Source organism: Myxocyprinus asiaticus, chromosome 44, assembly GCF_019703515.2.
Source record: "Myxocyprinus asiaticus isolate MX2 ecotype Aquarium Trade chromosome 44, UBuf_Myxa_2, whole genome shotgun sequence".
Lineage (NCBI taxonomy): Eukaryota > Metazoa > Chordata > Actinopteri > Cypriniformes > Catostomidae > Myxocyprinus > Myxocyprinus asiaticus.
In genome coordinates, this window is record NC_059387.1 from 27551881 (window position 1) to 27572751 (window position 20871).

The following is a 20871-nucleotide window of genomic DNA, read 5'->3' on the forward strand; positions in this document are numbered from 1 at the left end:
TGCTGGTGCTACAGCTGATGCTTTTGTTGATGAAAGCCACTGAGGTCTGACACAGGCATCTGTACTCAGAGTTCTCCTCATAGCCTGCATGACCAGCATCCCCAACAGCAGAGGGAACAATTCTGGCATGAGTTGCTCATAATAAAAAAAAAAGCCTTCCTCAGTGCAGCATGCATAATTCATTCTCAGAAGGGCATCAGTTCATGCTAATTAGTCGAGTTGTTGTTTAGCTCATAAGTGAAACAATAGTAATGCAGGTACAGGTGTCATGTTTATTTTGAGTGCATACCTTTGGCCCTTGACGTCCTGGATAACCAGGCAATCCTGGAACACCGAGTTTGCCCTGGAGGAAAAACAAGCCAAGGATCATTAGTGCAAGAACGTCTTTGGAAAAACAAACATCTCATTTGTTATTAAAGTACTAGTTCACTTGTTTCACAGAAAATTCTGTCATTGTTTATCATCCTAAAATTTTTGCAAGACCCACTTTTTTTCTTCCGTGGAACACAAAAGGAGAAATGGTAGCCTCAGTTACCATTCACTTTTGTTGAATGGAAAAAAAAAAGAAAAAGATGTAGTGTAAGTAAATGGTGACTGAGACTAACATTCCGTCTAACATCTCCTTTAGTGTGCCATGGCGGAAAATACGTCATATGGGTTTGGAACAACATATATATGGTGACAGAGTTTTCATTTTTTGTTGAACTATTAGTATTAAAATTCAAAACATACCTCACTAATTGACTAAATCACAGTAAACCATAATAAAAAGGAAATTAACCTTTTCTCCAGCAGGTCCCAATGGACCAGATTCACCGTTGGGGCCTGCACGACCCTTCGGGCCCTCTGGTCCATCCTCACCTCTCGGTCCAGCCAATCCAAGCTCACCCTGAACATACATAGGAAACCGGCAATCAGTGCTGCCCATCAGCTATGATCTATGGGGTAAAATTAGCTTGGGCTGGAAACCAGTGTGGCTTGACGCTGTTTATTTACCCTGTCGCCTTTGATGCCCATGTCTCCCTTGAAACCTGGAAACCCATCCTCACCCTGAAAATTAGAATGAGAGAAAAGGGTTCAATTAACTGGAACATTAGGGAAAACCAAGTGATGAAACTATAGTTTTTACCTAATGCATACAAACATATCAGCTTTGTGATTCCTATTACTGTAGAGATGTACTAGAATTCCACCTGCTGGCAATAATGCAGTATTGAAGTTTGTTAAAAATCAGAAATCTCTACGTGTGTTGTTTTTTCTTTAAGTTACAATATTAATAAGAAATTATTTAATGGTGGAGTTTTCCCCCCAATTTTTTTTTTCTTCTGTGCAACACAAAATCAGATGTTAGGCAGAACACCCCAGTCTCCATTGACTTTCATTTCAACTTTCTTCCACAAAAAGTGAATGGTAACTGAGGCTGTCACAACCTAACATCTCCTTTTGTGTTCCACGGAAGAAAGTATTGTTTAGTAATTGGGGTTCAGAACAACATAACGGTTTTGTAGGCATCTACTGTAGATAGATAGATAGACAGACAGACAGACAGACAGACAGACAGATAGATAGATAGATAGATAGATAGATAGATAGATAGATAGATAGATAGATAGATAGATAGATAGATGCAATTTTAGGAGTACCTGCCAGCATTGTCGTGCATAAGTCAATTGTGACAATCTTGACGGATGCTAAATATTTGGCTTTTTTATTTATGTGGCTTTGCACACCACCTGATGCTCATGTGACAGTAGCCAGCTGGTACGTGATAGCTATGCGGTGTGTGTAAACCTCACTCCCCTGGCCTCAAGAGGCGCACCAGCGACTGATGCCAGAGGCTGTAGCCTTTAGCCTCCTCGTTAGCGCTGACTCCCACTTGGAGTGGGTTGAACAGGACTGGTTACACTCACACTCATTATAATAGCAATACATCATCATTTCTACAACAAATTATTACATATTCAAGCCATTCTATATATCTTTTTTATATTACTAAATCACAGCCAACTCTAATTAGGATTCATTTCAATATTTATGGATATTTTTTGAGAGGGCTGCACTAAAAAAACAGTGATGGAGTGATTTTGAGTCGGGGATAAGCGTTATGATCACTCACTCTTTCTGCATGATTAAACAGCACTTGATATGATGTAAAAGTGGAGATAATATGTAATGAGAGTGTGTGTACAGCAGTGTAGCAGCTTTGTACTCCTTTTATGCATATGCAGCAACCACTTTGACCTCTGAGGTGCCATTGCAGTGATGAATAATCCAACTAATGTTCTGCATTTAGTTGAGAAGATCTATACTAACCTTTTCTCCCTTGCCTCCCTTTAGACCACGAATGCCATCAGCACCCTATAAGACAGAGAGCATGCAATCAGGCACAGATCACAATTTCACTGCACACCAATAAATCTCCATCAAACACAAAAAATGCTTTACCTTCACACCGCGAGGGCCTGGATAGCCGATGGGGCCCTGGGGACCAGGCTGGCCCTGAAAATGACAACATCAAAATATAATACAATTTGGTTTGTGAAGAAAATCTGTGGCTGCATTAATGTAGCAACAGGTTCATAGCTATTCAGGTGCATTCTAGCAAAAACAACAGAGAGATTAAAGAGATCTCATTTATGATTTATCTTACAAGAAAAGAAAATACTAAAACCCAGTTTGCTTACCAAAGCTCCTTTCTCTCCGGGTGGACCCTCCTTTCCTGGATGTCCCTGTAGAATCAAGGCAGATATTTAGTACAAGGTGTGACAGGTGTGTGTACAGTATGTGACATTAAAAATGTGTATGAAGCCAAACAATCATTGGACAATGGTCCAATTCAAAATAACATTGTTGTGCCAGAATGGGTTTTAATTAAAGAAGTGTTTCAAACTAAGATCAATCTTTACTGCCAGTATGAAGCAACAGAAAAATCATGGCATATCAACAGATCAAGGTGAAAAATAGGGGTGAGAATACAAACTTACAGGAGGACCATCAGCACCAGGCAATCCAGGCAAACCGGACCTTCCCTGAGGACCCTGTATAAGAGACATAGGAAGATAACTTTGATTGGATGAAGAAACTCTTAAGGCCACAGATGACCAAAAGGAAATAACATGCACTGAATCATAAATCAGCTTTCTTATTATAAAGGAAGTACACTCAAAAATTAATGCTACAAATAAAAATAAAAATAAAAAAATAAATAAAAAAGCATGCTCTGTTGATGTTTTGAGTCAAAATAGAACCACAGTTTAATTTACATGTATTAATTTAGCAGACACTTTTATCTAAATCAAATTACAAATGAGGAAAAAAATAATAATAATAATAGACACAACACAAGCAATTAATGATTGCAATTAATGATAACAATATTGGATGCGCCACAATATAAAGGTGTTTCATCAACTTTGGGCACATTTAGCACTTTGGATTTCTAAGGTCTTGTTAAAATATTTTTACAACATTTTTTTTTTTTTTTTTTCCTCTAACAATGTCCAACATTGTTTGTACATGCATCAGAGGAGATTTATAGTATGTAATTTTTTTTTCTAAAAGTCATGAAAAGTCCTACCATGGTGGCATTTCCACCACATCTCAAATTCTGTATTGTGTTTAATAGAATTCCATGGTGGAAATTATGGTAATGGAAATTATATTTTTACAATTTTTTAAATAAAACAGCGGCAAGGCTTGCTAAAGCTAATTTCATTGCTAATATTTTATTTATCCTAAATACACACAATTAAGTGTTTTCACACTGTTGCATAATTTCATGAAATTACAGCTTGATTGGAAATGATGCCCAATAAAATGTGTTTATTTCTTAATTTATTAAAATAAAAAAAGAATGTTTATTTTTTTAAAAGTGATATTTACATTTACTTTTCTTTGTTTTCTACAAACATCACTTGTCTTGAATTGCATCTCATGCGTGCTCTTCACTGACTCTTTTGTCGGTAAACAAATAAACTAACTTAATTAGTTTAACACATTAAGAGGCAAAAATTTTTGGAATCATCTTCACTGAACACTTCTTAAGAACACTGAAGGCAACTATACCTATCATTCTATCTGATGGTTTATTTCACCACATGATATTACATAATCTCAACTTCTGCTCTCCGTCTGTTCTAAGGTGTTGCAAAAAGCTGTAAGAATATAAAAAAATAAAAAAAAAAGTGAAAACTATCAAATGTTTACTTTTTCTCCAGGTGGTCCGATGGGGCCCTGTGGACCTGGAAGACCCTGTACAAAAAACAAACATAAAAAACAAAACAAAAACAGACAGACAACCTCAGACTTTGTTGCCATGGCAGCAGGATGAGGGGATAGCGGTATAAATGTGTGGTAGAGAGGAGCCCGGATGACTTACACCCAATAATGGACTTATTGTATTGTCCCGGTGTGAGTGTTGGCAGGGTCACTTATGTTTGTATAGTGTGTTTGAGTGTGTGTGTGTGTATGTGCATACACACATGTTTACTATGTATGTTTACAGTGGCTTACTCTGTATATATGTACATGTAAAATTGTGTGAGTGTGTATCCGTGTGTGCCGACCAGGAGTTCACTCTAGGGAAATTTGAGCTGCTGCTCTGGTTTGACCACTGCAGGTGGGGTGTTATAAATGGGAAGTATTCAGCTGCCTACTCCCTGTGAGCCCAGAAGAAATATTTCAGAAAATTTAACTTTGCCCTCTGAGAGAAAGAGAGTCTTTCGGAAAAAAGCGAGACCAATGACATTGAAATTACCCCAAAATAATGGCTAAATGAATTGGGCTGGGAAATAACCCAATAATAGTAATCCTTACCCTTAATCCTTATTTTATTTTAACAGCTGTAGAGGAAATTACAATGTACATGACATGGGACTGCTTGATCCAAAGACAACAAATTGATTTGTGCAAATGAGCAACAATTCTTAATAAACCTGATGTAAAACTACCAAGACTCACCTGTGTTCCTGGGATCCCCTGTTGTCCCGGAGGGCCTGGCTCTCCCTGAGGTCCCTAAAAAATAAATGGAGATGGTATATGTCAACTTTACCTTAATTCATCAACTTTACCTTAAATCAGATCCCAGTGTGGGTTCACATACACTCTGTCTGGCAATGTGTGTATGATGTCAGATTGTTTGAAGAACAAACATTAAGACATTTTTAATGTGTTTTGGCGATATTATTCCTAGTGTCAACACAAAACAAACTCGTCATATTCTATTAGATGCTCTGCCAACAGAACATTATAGCTAAAGTCTAAACTGCACTGCAAATAAATTATATTCTTAATTAGTATTTTTGTCTTGTTTTCTAGTAAAAATATCTAATATATTCTTAAAAATATAAGAGATATTATAGGAAAATATAAGACAAATTTAATATAAAATATAATAACTTGATAAGCATAATGGCTTACAATATTAAGTCTTGTTTTCAGAGAAATCTGACAGGAAATTTTTAACTTTATGCTTAAAACAAGAAAAAATCTGCCAATGGGGTAAGAAAATTAAACTTGTTATCCCTTAGAATTGTTTATTTTCTTACTCTATCAGCAAACAGTTTTGTTTTGTTTTTTCTTGTTTTCTTGCTAAATTTAGTTAGATTTTAAAACACCATATCTTATGCCATTTTGCTCGTCAAGTAAATGTATCTTGTTTCCAGAATGTTTAGATATTTTTTTACTGGAAAACAAGACAAAAATACTAATTAAGAAAATAATTTATTTGCAGTGCTCTTTTGTTTGACACAGTGTTCACTCCAGTGATTACAAGAGAGCACTTTGTTACAAAATGTAACATCTAGTGATCTGTGTATCTTAACCCTTAAACGCATACCTCAGGTCTTTAGTGACCCGGGACCTCATTCCACCTCCTGTACCTCATCCGTTTTTTTGGAGTTTCTCTTATGAAAAAAAAAAGTCAAATTGTTTTTCTAATTGTTTAACCAAAAGTGTGTCATTAGAGACCCGCAATATGTTATAGTGCTGCAATACATATTTCCACTTCTATAAATCATATTTTTATGATTATTTCCTATTTATACTGTATATTATACACACACACACACATACATATATATATATATATATTAGTTTACTATCACAGGATGTATATTTCTTTGTTTATTACAAGACAAATGAGTACCATATTCATAAAAATAAATACTAAATCACTTTGATTTTCTGTGTGAAAATGGTTAATTTTCAGTATCCCATATGTATGTGCACATACATATTTTACTGTACCTGTTATTCATTACTCAAGGTGGCGCTGATGTTTCAGTGATTGACTTGATTTACATTTGACATTGCTATTTGATGAAGCAGCAATGTGGAAGTAAACTATAGCAAGTTCAACACATGAACAGTATGATATGGCTATTGTCATTTGGGTGTACTACTGAAATTGTGTAAGCTGTGGGTCTATTTAGACTCAAAAAGTGCCTGAGAAAATGCATACATGTAGCTTATGTGTATCTTATGTGTTTGACAGCCAGTTAAGTCTCATAAAATATTTGCGTGGAATCAATGAATCCAGTTCTATCATTTGTTGCATCATCTCTTTGATATATGAAAAATAAAACACCAAAACATATCAGAATATATTTTATTCTATTATTTTCTGATTGTCTTGAAAATGCTTTAATTAAAATTACACTGTCTGGGCATTTTGTTGATCTATTTGTGATTGATATATGTGTCGGGTCGCTAAAGACCCAAGGTATGCAATAATGTTTGGTAAAACGCCCATGACTTTAAGGGTTAATCTGAAAAGAGAGTGCTCTTACATGCACAACAATATGTTGATAATTACCAAATATTAGATGATTCAAAAAATTTGAAAAGCAAAAGTGTTCACATTAGATTTGAAATCATTGGGTTACTCTCTGGTTTATCGTGAAATGTCTACAGGTATGCATGTACAACACTTGCACACATTGGATAAGCCGGTAAGAATGCCGATATATGTGTTTACATGCAGAGCGAAAATGGGGTAATGGGAAACAATCTATGCATGTAGATCGTTTTTTTGTTTAAACCATTTATGAAATTGCCCCGATAAAGGAAAACCATTAAAGGCATTTACATGACATAAAACGTTGCCTGCTTATTGAGCATAATCAGTGTAAGATGTGCATGTAAACATGCTCATTGTATCTTTCATGGCATGTCATTACTGCCGTTGAGTTTATCTGAGCTGTCACAACTCTTTCTCATTTATACTTCAACAAATGGTATAACAACAATACCTCTGCTAACCACTATTTTTTGTTTCTGTTTTGGTGCAGAAGATCGGGAATTCTTCTGTTCAGCTAAGGGATAAGGATAACTTCATCCTTTCCGTGCTAAGGATATGAACAACTTTTAATTTCACAGCTATCTATTTTGGGTCTAGTACAGATATGGAAGCCTAAACATGTCCATGAAGCAAGCTAAATAGATCAGCTACAAAAATATCACCAGCATGTACTACTACACACTCATTTCATCTACAAAATGCTAGAGCTACAGTGTCTCTTACCATGTTTCCTTTGGGACCCTGTGGGCCATCAACACCAGCAATGCCCTGCAGAAATCAATAGTCACAGATTAGAAACGAGCAATCAGCATCAGGTCTTCAAAATTATAAATTGAAAAATCACTTACAGGCTGCCCAGGTGGTCCAGGAGGGCCTCTAGGACCGAGCAGACCTCGAGGCCCCTAGATGAGAAGGTTCTTATTACAGAGTGCAAATACTCTCAGCTGATATAAAGATGAATAATAATAGGCCATTGAGCAATTCTGCCCCCTGGTGGCACACTGGAAGTAAAACCATTGCCTTTTTCAAGGTGGGATGCACTTACACTCTCACCCGCCAGTCCTCTTGGTCCGATCTCTCCATCTTCTCCCTGTAAAGAAGGAAGAAGGAAGAAGTCAAAATAATTCAGCTATACTTACATCTGAACCATTAAAAGGATAAGAAGGACAGTCACAGTCTTGTTCTTAGGTGGTTTAGAAAGCACTTACTCTTGGTCCATCTTCTCCAGGAGGTCCAGTAGGGCCAGGAGGACCGTTCTCACCCTGTTAGAGAAACAGGCAGGCATTTTTATCTCCAACAGCAGAATTATCTTCTCTTCACTTTTATTGGCTAGCGATCTAGGAAGCCATGTTGGGTCCTATAATTACTTCCTATGTTGACATGAGAGGCAAGGAAATGCTGGAAATTCTCTGCAACAGGGTTACCAGTTATAACACAAATCTCTGTTTGTAAACCCCCAAATTTCACCTCAGATGAGATTCATACTGCTTCTCATAAGGGCTCATTCCAGGCCTACACAAAATCTTCGCTCATAGAATTTTTCCAAATGCTCTGCCTATTTTGACTATATATAAACACCCATCATTTCCATAATTTTACACAATCCCAACCGCTTACATTTTCATTTATTAAATATTTAGATTCTAACAGCTACTAATAAGAGTGCAGTATTCTCAGCTCAATCTAACAAATTTTCCATATTTAAACCCATTCTGCACATTTTCCAGCAAAATCAGCATAGAAAATTTGAAAAAGAAGAAGAAAAAAATAAAAATACCAGACACGAGCGCAGATTCTGTGTGGACCTACAGTACTCATCATAATTCCATTATACATATTTGCAGTACAGTGAAAAGCATCATCTACAACTTTTACTGTGTGTTTCATTGTTGTCAATGTGCACTAAGGGTACAAAATATTTTGTTGTAAACAAAAATAACGGCTTGTTTGTCTGAATCTCAGTGCCCAAATTATGATGAATGATTATGGCCTTTTCTAAGAAAATCATAGCATTTACAGTTAAAGAATCTGTATGCAGTAACTGACTAGATAAGGAAGAAAGCAAAAGCCAGGGCACCAATTTATTTTAATGACAGAATAAATTGCAAATACTGTGAGACATATACAGTAACTGTTTCAGTCATCGTAAAGAAATAAATAAAAATATGTTTCAAGCCAGTTTCATTCAGGCAGATAGCATTTTGACAGTTAACTGCAAAATACCAAACTAAATATTTATGCCTACCTCTGTTCCTACCTATAAAATAAATATCTATTCTTATGCAGGGGTAAAAAGCAGTATTGCATGATTTTAATGTATGTCTTAAAGTGTCTATCTTGGTTAAGGTTCAAAAACTGAAGTTTTAATTATTTAAAACATATTTAGCCTCTTTGTTATAATTTGGTATCTTCATTTAGGTATATAAGAAAACAGACCGAAAATTAATTGCTTCCAAACCACCTCTAGACAGCAATGCTCATTTACTCAACCCAATTTCTGCTACAATGGCATGGGTCTGAAGGGTAGTCTTTGGTTCTGTATGTGTCCACTGACTTTACTCACCCTGTGTCCCTTCTCTCCAGGCAGACCAGGAAGCCCATCAAAACCTCTGTCACCCTTAAAGAACACCAGGTAAAACTTTCAAGCATTCAACTTATATAAAGAGTATATGATGTATAGTGTGTAAGATGCATAGTCAATAGATTCTAGTAGTTAGATATAGGTGAGAAAATATACCTTGGATCCTGATTCTCCAGGCATTCCACGGGCTCCATCAGCTCCAGCGCGCCCCTGTCACAGAAAGGTCAAACATGATGTGAACAATTCCAAGAAGCAAAAATATCATGCATGCTTATGAAGTCACACAAGCATTAAGTCCTGTCCTCCGAATTCTCTTCCGTTAATCAGCCTTTAGATTGAAAGAATAACCAGACATAGTTACAGGGAAGTTCTTAGTTTTATTTAATTTAACCTGATCAAAAAGTGCTGGAATGGTTTGTACCTGGAGTATCCATAAAGGAATTTTACTCACTCCCATGTTGTTCCAACCTGTATGACTTTTTCTCCCGTCAAAAAATAAAAAATAAAAAATAGATGTTTAAGCAGAATGTTAGGGACTGATTGTCTCAGTCCACATTCCCTTTCATTGAATCTGTTTTCCATTTAACGAACGTGAACGGTGACTGGCACTAAACATTCTGCCCAACATCTCCTTTTGTGTTCCACAGAAGAAAGAAGGTCATATAGGTTTGGAACAACATTAGGGTGTACTTAAAAAGAACTTCCATCTTTTGTTGTAAAAATGTAAAAAATTTTGGTTATTAAAAAAATAAAAACCTTACCCTCTTGCCAGGTTTTCCCATTTGCCCCGGTGGGCCTTGGATTCCCCTCGGGCCCTGTGGTGGAAAGATATATGATTATTTAGGTTAGAAGATTATTGTGTCTACAAGATGTACTGTAGAACGAAGGCAGTGGTAAAAAGTAAGGTAGTTAACCAATTTACCTGAGGACCAGGGTCTCCACACTCTCCCTTCAGTCCAGGAGGGCCTGGAAGACCCTGAATGTGATTGACACCAGAGAAACAAAGGTTAAACCAACATTAGACCAAACTAGCACATTTGTAGCATAGCCATAGAACATAAGAACTGTCTGCACTATACACAACAAGCAGCAGGTGGCAATATTTCTCGGGAAATACAGTTCCTCGTTCTTTTCTACCCAAGAGAATCAAATAAGCCTTGTATAAAAGTACTGAAATGAATGTAGTTGACATAAGAGCTCAGATGTATTTTAAGAGTTATATTGTGACTTTGGAGAGTTCTGCTAATGTATCTGAAGAATCACATGTGATTGGCTGAAAACGTAAGAAATAAACTGTTGATTTTAAAATGTCTGCTCTCTTAGACAGACAGGCATAGTTTTTTAGTTAATTAAAAAGATAATTTGAGAGTTTGAGTTTGCATTTATATTCCCAAAAGTGCACCCTACAATAGAGTTACACGAGGAATCATTTGGGAATTCAAGGACTCTGATCTGTCTGCTTTTAAATTACACATCTAAGCATTCACAACTAGCCATTAAACAGTTTGCTGTGTTCTTTTCTTAGACACATAATATGATTTAAAAAAAAAAAAAAAAAAAAAAAACTCTCTTAAACGGCCCCTGCTTGTTTCATGCTCGGTCAGTCGCATTTGATGGGTAAGACATGACATGGCTGTGGTTTCCTTGTCTTGAATGTTCATTTTAGGTATTTTCGCTATTAGTTTGTCATATTTGAGCAGGATAATTCCTGCCTGAAGTAGTTTAGGCTTGAGTTGACTGGCTGTTCACATATGAACAGGTCTGCTTGAGACCAGCTGACAGACAGAGGCCTAAGACAGATCTTCTGGTTAGTAGAGCTGGGTTGACTAGTTGACAGACTAAAAGATCACTAGTTACCTGACCTCTCTTAATCACTCACTGATTAAGTAGTAAAAGAAAAGACTGGTGGAAATAAACAGAGCAGTTTATTATTTTGAAATAGTCATAATGTAAAATAAGAAATATTTCAGCACTACTTCTAGGTCACTAATCAAAAAAACAAATTTGTGACATTGACCATGTTATCTCTTTATCTCTTTGTATAAACATGTTCTTGCTTCCCTTAAAGCATACAAAATGCTTATTTGTGCAAATTCTTCATTTCAACATTTCACACAAATTGTTAAGCTGATAATAACATTTGTAATGAAAGAACTTTATCAAATTAGGAAAAACAACTAACATAAAAACATTTTCACTAGCGGTCTAAGACTTTAGGCCCCTATGTATGATGGTGTTTAGCATAGATCCGGTACTGATGAATTTTGAATCAGTGCATAAAACTGTACTGGGCAATGTCAGTGATCTGGTCATTTACAGGTTTGAATGGGTGAGACTTTCTAAGGAGTCAAGGGGTAACTGAAACTCACCACTGGGCCAGACCTTCCGGTGAGACCCATTGGACCAGGTGGACCTCTCATGGCAAGCTGTGGACACAAACCAAAAAATCAAACCACTGCAAAATCATACAAAATATATCTGACTTCAAACATGCTTCAATCCCTGAATTTTACAGGCTGTCCGTTAAATAAGAAATGGAGCATTGTGAATACTATGTTATGCTATGCTATACTATACTATACTATACTATACTATACCATACTACTAAGTCTGTCACATAACAAAAGTAGCATTATGAATGCTACTCTATTCTGTAAAATACCATACTAAACTGTAGAGAGTTCACAAGCTAGTTGACATCCACAATGTTTATGAGAACCAAGAGGAGGTGGGGTAGTATCCACATTTGTCAAGGATGGATCGGAGCACTCACACAAATCAGCAACACCTGTCGGGGTTGCCCTTCTGCAGGTCGTGAACCTTGCTATTATTTTTAACAGTCTCCCTGCGTGAGTCAAAGCAGCCTGTTGCTGCTCCATTTCACTCTTATTTTAGCACAAACAAGGTCAGACCAAATCCCTTCCCCACCCTCTAACCTGGTGACCCATCTCTTCCCTACAGTAAAGAGTCCCCTGCCTCCCCCTTTCAGTAAAAATCTAGGTAAAGCTATGGGGCCATTTCTGGCCTTTACTTCTGCTTGCTTTGCCCCACACTCATGTACTCACCCTAGCCTGGGACAGGATGGCCTGAGCTTGGGCTTCCTGAGCTGACACCACTGGGCCCTTTTCACCATCACCACCGAAACGGAACTGTCAAACAAACACACAGTACATTCATTATTATTATTTTGATAAAGCAATACTTAAAAATGTATACTATACTACACAAGACAATACTATACTACTGTATACTATACTACTAAGTCATTCACATAACACAAGTAGCATTATACATGCTTTTCTAAACTGTGCTATATAATAAATGATACTTTACTACTAATACAGTCAAATAAGAAAAGCAACATTATGAATGTTATACTGTACTGTAGCCTACTGTACTATACTACACTACACTACACTTCACTATAAAATACTATACAATACAATACATACTATACTTCTAAGTCTGTCAAACATGAAAAGCAGCATTGTGAATTATTTACTATACTATACTATACTATACTGAATTATACTATACTATACTATATTACTAAGTCTGTCAAATAAGAAAAGCATTATGAATGCTATACTTCTGTATACTAGACTATATTGCTAATCTGTCAAATAATAAATGAAACATTGTGAATGCTATTCTATACTATACTATACTATACTTCTAATCTGTCAAATAAGAAAGCAGCAATATGAATGCTATACTATACTGTACTATACTAAACTATACTATACTTCTAAGTCTGTCAAATAAGAAAAGCAGCAATACAAATGTTATACTATACTAATAAATTCATCAAAAAAGCAGCATTACGAATGCAACACTATACTGTACTATACTATGCTATACTATACTATACTATACTATACTATACTATACCTCAAAGATGGTCACATGACAAAAGTAACATTATGAATGTTATACTATTCTGTATTATACTGTTCTATACTATACCACTAAGTCAGTCAAATAAAAAAGCAGCATTATGAATACTATACTATACTATACTATACTATACTATACTATATTATACTATACTATTCTATAGTATACTATAATATGTTATACTATACTTTACTATGAGACAAAAGCCACATTATGAATGTTATACTATACTGAACTTTACTGTATTAGACTATACTATTAATTCGGTCAAATACGATAAACAGCATTATGAATACTATACTATACTATACTACACTGTACTATATTATACTATAGTAAACAATGCTTCTACAATAAGTCTATCAAATAAGAAAAGCAGCATTATGAATGCTATACTACACTATACTCAGTGCTGGGTAGTAAAGGATTACATGTAATCTGGATTGTGTAATCAGATTACAAAAACAAATTACTTGTAATTGGATTACATTACATTTTAAAATACTCATAATTGGACTATAGTTACTTTTTTATAGATTACATGATTACACACAGTATTAACAAGGCAATGGCAGTAAATTGTTGATTATTTATTGATCATCCTAATTCTCTTTTTTCAAACTTTTCAATTTTTCATTCTAAATCAGCACACTGCTGATATACAATACGTTCGGTAAGTCTTCAGTGTTTTCGGAAGAGAGGGGGAGGGTTGTGTGTATTGCACTCAGAACTGTTTCTCGCTACTAGCCAGCCAGGTGAAGATGGAGTGGTCTACCTCAGCATTTAACCACTTGATCTAAAGTGATAATTTCATTTTCAAGAATGAAATTACACCAGTGGTGTGTAGCTAACACATTGAACTTAATTGCTTCAAAGGATTTAGTGGATGCCATATTTAAGGGCCCTACCCGCAGGGTACACAATAGTTCAACTGCAAAATGTGCAGCAAAATGGAACAAAGCCCATCACTCTACTGTTACTGCTGATGCAGTGGAGTACACTGCATTAAACTTGACATAAAACTTGACACAGTTGTTCCTTGTGTGACTCGGTGGAATTCTGCTGTTTTAAAATATTCTACTCTTTTAGAATATTCTTGCTGTTTAAAAGATAATATCTTGGACCTCAATTTTGGAATTGGTGATGGACTATCAGTAAGCATTAAGGATTAAAAGCGTTTCAGTGTTTTTAGATGAAAGCTTTGACCTAGCAACGTTGCTGCTGATTTTATGGTCATTAATGTTCTTAATGTTGCTTTTGTTTTATGCACTTAAAATGAACTTTATGTCTCAGTGTTTTGAATTATAAACTTTGGCCATGCACTGTCATTGCTGTTAGATTTAATGTTTATTTCATTAAAAATGTCATAAAGAGCTCTTTTTTGAGGCTCTTTTTTTTTTTTTTTTTTTTTTAATAAAGAATGGAATACATTTTCTTCCTCTTTGTACTTTTATGTTAAAAAGATTATTCTACTCAAATACATGTGACATAAAGAAAAATAGAATTAGGTTGAAAGTAATCCAAAAGTAATCGTATTATATTACCCCCAAAATGTAATCTACAAGATTATGTTACTGATTGCATTTTTGTCATGTAATTTGGAATCAGTACCACATTACAATTCACAAGTAATCTGCCCAGCACTGACTATACTATTACTATACTATACTAAGTCAAATAGGAAAAGTAGCATTATGAATTTTGATTAGGAAATTAGATTTCAATAATTTTGTAGGCTTTCAATCATTTTGAATACCACAACACAACAATGTTCTAAATAAGTTTGGAATCATGATCATTATGTATTTTGTTTATTTAGATTTTTGACATTTTGGTTTAGAAACACTTCATACTTTATATTTATTTAGAGATTTAGAGATTTTCCAGATTTTAATGTTTCAATACTTTAGAATACAACTACACAACATCTTGAAAATAAATATGCAATCATTATTTCCATATACAGTATGTATTGTTACAAGGTGCATGAGTTAAAATGTTGTGCAGTGTTGGTGAGTTTGAAATGCAAATATTTGGTGGTTTTAGGGGGTCTTACTGGCAGCATCAGCATAGTACCAGGAGGGCCTGGCACACCATCTGCTCCGGGAAGACCAGCACGACCAGGAGGACCCTGAGAAGACAAGAAGAGAGAGTAAAGGATAAATTAGTAACTTGACACTTCTTGATGTGACAAAAACGCAGGTAAGAGAGTACATAGAGAGGAATGAGAAAGGGAGGGGATCAAAGCATGGCATTGTTTTTTTTATTTATTTTTTTTATGTTCATAATGTCTTGTTAAATGCTTATTTTATTTTATATTATTGTATATTGTTATTATAGTTTTTTTTTTTTTTGTTTTGTTTTTTTTTTTAATTCATTACCTGGCACCTTATTTTAATTCTATTATATTTTTTTATTTTTTATTTTTTTAATTTTTTTATTTGTTACTGTTTTATTATTATTATTTGTCTTGTCATTATCTGTTTTGTGTATTAATGCTTTGGCAATATTGTATTTAAACACAATCATGCCAATAAAGTACTTTAAATTGAATTGAACTGACTTAGACACACAACAGAGAGAGAGAGAGAGAGAGAGAGAGAGAGAGAGAGAGAGAGAGAGAGAGAGACTTGACTTTTAACAACTCTTTATTCACTAAGATTAATAAAAAAACATTTCTAAAAATATATTTCCAAACAATAACAATAGATTAACCTTATCACATATAACATACTTACATTAACATCAATACATATACAAAAAATTCATATTAAATAAAATAAAAAAATAAAGTAAAAATAAAATAAATTACAAATTTAAAAATAAAATCTCTTCTTGATCAACTACACACAACACTTCTGCATGTCCCCAAATCTCACTGAATGCAACCACAATTTTTGTTAACTTAAAAAAAGCAAACTCTGCTTTAATCCTTGCAGATACAAAAGCCTTTAAAATAAATTCAGGTTCAGTCATTCCACTATCCTTAAGCTTATTCTTCCTTGTAATCCATATTGCCAGCTTTGCTTCACCAATTAAAACATTTATTAAAGAAATTATTTTTCTATCTTTGGCAACATACTTTGGGCCAAATATAAATATATTTTCATCCATATCATCTCCAAGTGCTCCAAGCCACCTCTTTAAAATCTGAAACAAATCATTCAACCTAGAACAATCTAAAAATAGATGCTTTAAAGTTTCTTCATGACCACAAAATGAACATTCTTTCCCCACAGTGGGGTCAACACATGCCAAATATCTATTCATCGCAATTGCCCAATGTACAATCCTCCACTGAAGATCTGCAGTGCGTTTTTCAATGGGTGACTTATACAGGGACCTCCAACGTCTCCTAGGAGATGAGTCTTGCCCAAACAGATCCAACCACTTTGATTCTTTACAACTCCTCAGTTCAGATTGATAAGAGACTTTCACACATGATAAATACAAGGCTTTCTTTGAAACATCTTCAGATACATTCAGTTCAGGTATACAGAAAACAAGAAGTGAACCTTTTTCAGGCTTTTCATCTACTATCATTGAAATCTGAAGTTTAGGAAAACTTTCTTTAATTTCCTCCTCTTGTTTACCACAGCTATTTTCTATTATACTTTGTCTACAGATAGAAGGAAGAACAGAAAACATTTCCTTCATTACTTTTTCCATAAATCTCACAGACTTAATGCCTGTCAATCTACACAGTTCTTGGGGACTTTTCCACTTGTTACCATTCTTTAGATTGGACAAAACTGTGCATTCTGCTCTCACCATTGAAGTTTGCAAACTTCTCATTTTCAACACATTTGCTTGTATTAGAGGGTTGTTAATGAGTGGTTAATTTTGTATCCAACCCTCACAGTTTAAATCTCTCTTTACTTGAAAAACAGAATTCCACACTTTCAATATTGATTAATAAAACAGAGAAACATCCTTCCATTCCATATCTTTCAGACTAATTAAAAACAAATTAAAATCATATTTAAAACAATTCATACTGCGTAACAAGGACCAAGCTGTATCAGCCCAACAGATTTTTCCAGAGTACAGCAACTTCTGTGCTGTCTGCAGCCTGAAAGCCTTAATTCTGCTTTTTATATCTATTAAGACTTGTCCACCTTCACTGACTGGTAAATATAAAATAGCAGATTTTACCCAGTGCTGACCCGACCAAAAGAAGTCATTTATTTTCTTTTGTAGTAAATGAACAACTTCATCAGGTGGATTCAAGACATTTAGTTTATGCCAAAGTGCTGAAGCAGCTAGATTGTTTGCAACCAAAACTCTACCCCTAAATGATAACTGAGGCAGCACTAATGTCCACTGTGACAAACGGTCACACATCTTATCATACATTCCTTCCCAGTTCTTCTGAATATATTTATCAGTTCCTAAATAAATACCCAGTACTTTCAGGCCTTCTTTACCCCATTTCACACCTCCTGGTAATACTGGTAGCTCTCCTCCAGACCAATTTCCTAAAATAAAACCTTAACTTTTTTCCCAGTTTACCTTTGCTAAAGAGGCATTTTCGTACTTCTTTAAAACTTCTTTTAAAACAAACACATCTCTTTTGCTTTTGATAAACACAGTGACATCATCAGCATAGGCAGAAAACTTAGGTTTAGCTTTTTGTCCTTCAAGTAGAAAGCCATCCAAATTTTTTCCCAATTGACGAAGCAAAGGTTCAATGGCTAAAATATATAACATTCCTGACAAAGGACAACCTTGTCTAATACCTCTACGTACTGACACTGGTTGACTTAGCCCTCCTCCAACCTTTAGCATTGTAGAAACTCCAGAATATAAGAGTTTGATCCATGAAATAAAAAGATCACCAAAACCAAAAGCTTTAAGGGATCTAAACAAATAAAAGTGACTGACTCTATCAAATGCCTTTTCTTGATCAATTGCAAATATTCCAGTATTGTCACCATCATGAACAAGAAAGATGTTATCCATTATAGTTCTGTCAGGAATACAGTAAGTTTGATAATCATTTACTATATGTTCTAAATACAATTTCAATCTATTTGAAAGACATTTCGCTAAGATTTTATAGTCAGTACACAAAATTGCCACTGGTCTCCAGTTCTTTAAAAGACCAAGATCGCCTTTCTTTGGTAACAAAGACAAAACGGCTCTTCTACAATTTGTTGGCAGTTCTTTTTTCCTGTAAGATGATTTAAAAACCTCAAGCAAATCGTCTTTTAATAAGTCCCAAAACTGTTTATAAAATTCGGCAGGAAGTCCATCAATTCCTGGTGCATGTCCAATGGATAGCTGATTAACAGTCTTTGTTATTTCATCAATATCAATTTCAAATTCCAGTTGATTCCTCAGTTTATCAGTCAGCTTTGGTAAATCTTTAAAAAGGTCATCCATACAGCCAATATCACAAGGACCATCAGAAGAGAGTTCTGTATAAAAATCAATGGCCATTGTTCTAATTTCTTTAGGATTAGTTGTCACAGTTCCATCTGATTTTTTAGATGTAGCATCGACTTCCGCGCTTCTTCCCTCTTTTCAAAACTAAAAAAGAAAGAACTTGGTGCATCCATCTCTCTCAGAGGAAGGAAGCGAGCTCTTATTAAAGCTCCCATAGCTCATTCATGGAAAAGTGAGGCCAAAGCTTTCCTTTTTTCATTCAGTCTTTCAGTTGATTCACCATTTCGGTTAATTAGACTTCTTTCAATTGATTTGATTTCATTTTCCAATTCCATAACAGTTTTTTTAAAACAATAATTTGCATTGGCTGTATAATTTTGCCAAAAGATCCTGATGTGTGCTTTCCCTACATCCCACCAATGCACAACATCATCAAAATCAGTCTTTTGCTCTCTCTATTTTGCCCAAAATAAATGCAATTTTTAAAATTAAAATGTTAAAAAGAAAGCATCTTATAGCAGTTTTACATTAAAATGGCAATAATAACTATGACATCTTGTCTTTTGTAAATTAAAAACAATCATACATAAATGATGATCTGTAAAACCATTGGGGTAAATACAGACCTTTAAAATTCTATTACACCAGTCTTAATTAATGTAAAAACGATCTAAACTTGCAAAGCTGGTGTGGTCACTTGAAGACTTACACCAAGTATATTGTTTTTCTACCGGATATTGTACTCTCCAAACATCACACAAATCAAAATTGCTTATTACATTATTTAAACAAGTAGCAGAAAGAGGACATGGTTCTTCTCCATTCCTATCTAACGTAAAATCTAATGTACAATTCCAGTCACCACCCAAAACTAGCATTTTTATCATAATTCTCTAATTCACTTTGGCAATTTTTAAAGACCTTTATCCATTCTGCTCCATTATTGGGTGCATAGACATTAACAAACACAAAAGAAAAACCCATTAAATTAACATGAAAAGCCAAAATCCGACCTTTCTCTATTTCATCACTTGATACAATAGTCGTGCTAATTTTCTTTGAGAACAAAATAGCAACACCACCCTTAGTATTAGAGCTATTACTTATAAAAATATGACCTCCCCACCACTTCTTCCATTCTATCTCATTAGCTATGTCACTATGTGTCCCTTGTAAGAAAATTATGTCCATATCCTTATTTTCAATATATTCTTTCAACACTGCTCTTCTTTTACCATCCCTTCCTCCATTAATGTTAAATGTTCCTATCTTAATACTCCCCATCGAAAGAAAAGAAAGATCAAGAAAGCAAAAAAGAAAGGTTAGCAAAGAGAAAGACAGAAAATACACCCCAAGTGATTTCATCATTAAGGAGTTGTTAAAGCTTTTTCAAGGGCCATTTTTCTTCTCAGTTTCGTAAAACATTTTTTTCATCTAAATCTTTTTCTTCTACTTAATTCATCATAGCTTGTGGTCTGTTGGATTTTCACAGCTGATTGCAAAACATTTTTTGCATCAGGGAAACATTCTCTAATCTCAATAGTTTTTCCAAACGTCGCATCCAGGAAGTCATTAACCTCGTTTACAGTATATAATTGATCTTCACCAAATTGAGAAAGAATATCTGATGCTTCTGAAAAGTTATCATCATCCTCCATGTCATCTTGCTCATCAGTAGTAACAGTTAACTGGGACAAAAAAATCTGCCCAGTGTTTTGTGCATCATTTGTCACAACCGTTGGTAACTTAGCACGAAGACCCTCTTCATCTTCATTATCACCATCATCAACACCTACACACAAATTTTCTCTCTTTTAAGTACAATTACCAACTACAGTACCAGCTGAGTTTCTTTTCTTCTGATTGCTCATCCCTTCATTTCCATTTTCATCTTTGTTTTTCCCATCAATTGTTGTTTTGTTTGGTTCCTTACTAATCTCTACATTTTCTCTATTCTGTACACTAGAAATGACTTCAATATCATTTGCATTATTTTCTAGGTGCGTTTTGTTGTGTGGGCAAGCAATCTTTTTATGTCCAATGTCTCCACATTCTAAACATTTCAAATTTCCGGTACTCGTATAAATCATGTATGATTTACCTTCGTGTTTGATTCGGAAATAAATATCTAGCGATGGTTGATCAAGAAACATAAACACCTGACGCCTAAAAGACAACACGTGTTTCAATGCTTCATTCCTATACC

At 34.9% G+C, this 20871-nt stretch overlaps 1 protein-coding gene across 3 annotated transcripts in view; it reads right to left on the bottom strand.

Moving 5' to 3' along the window:
* LOC127434578 (collagen alpha-1(XI) chain-like) overlaps positions 1-20871 on the bottom strand; it is a 114577-nt gene that overhangs the window by 51450 nt on the left and 42256 nt on the right. For all 3 annotated transcript variants that reach the window (XM_051687397.1, XM_051687395.1, XM_051687396.1), the window contains 20 exons: positions 15334-15408; positions 12446-12529; positions 11750-11806; positions 10303-10356; positions 10142-10195; positions 9537-9590; positions 9363-9416; positions 8008-8061; positions 7845-7889; positions 7648-7701; positions 7523-7567; positions 4960-5013; positions 4207-4251; positions 2985-3038; positions 2685-2729; positions 2446-2499; positions 2314-2358; positions 997-1050; positions 782-889; positions 290-343 (listed from right to left, as the gene is read on the bottom strand). In XM_051687397.1, the coding sequence (XP_051543357.1) occupies positions 290-343; positions 782-889; positions 997-1050; positions 2314-2358; positions 2446-2499; positions 2685-2729; positions 2985-3038; positions 4207-4251; positions 4960-5013; positions 7523-7567; positions 7648-7701; positions 7845-7889; positions 8008-8061; positions 9363-9416; positions 9537-9590; positions 10142-10195; positions 10303-10356; positions 11750-11806; positions 12446-12529; positions 15334-15408 (1143 nt within the window). The remainder of the gene's footprint in view (positions 1-289; positions 344-781; positions 890-996; positions 1051-2313; positions 2359-2445; positions 2500-2684; positions 2730-2984; positions 3039-4206; positions 4252-4959; positions 5014-7522; positions 7568-7647; positions 7702-7844; positions 7890-8007; positions 8062-9362; positions 9417-9536; positions 9591-10141; positions 10196-10302; positions 10357-11749; positions 11807-12445; positions 12530-15333; positions 15409-20871) is intronic.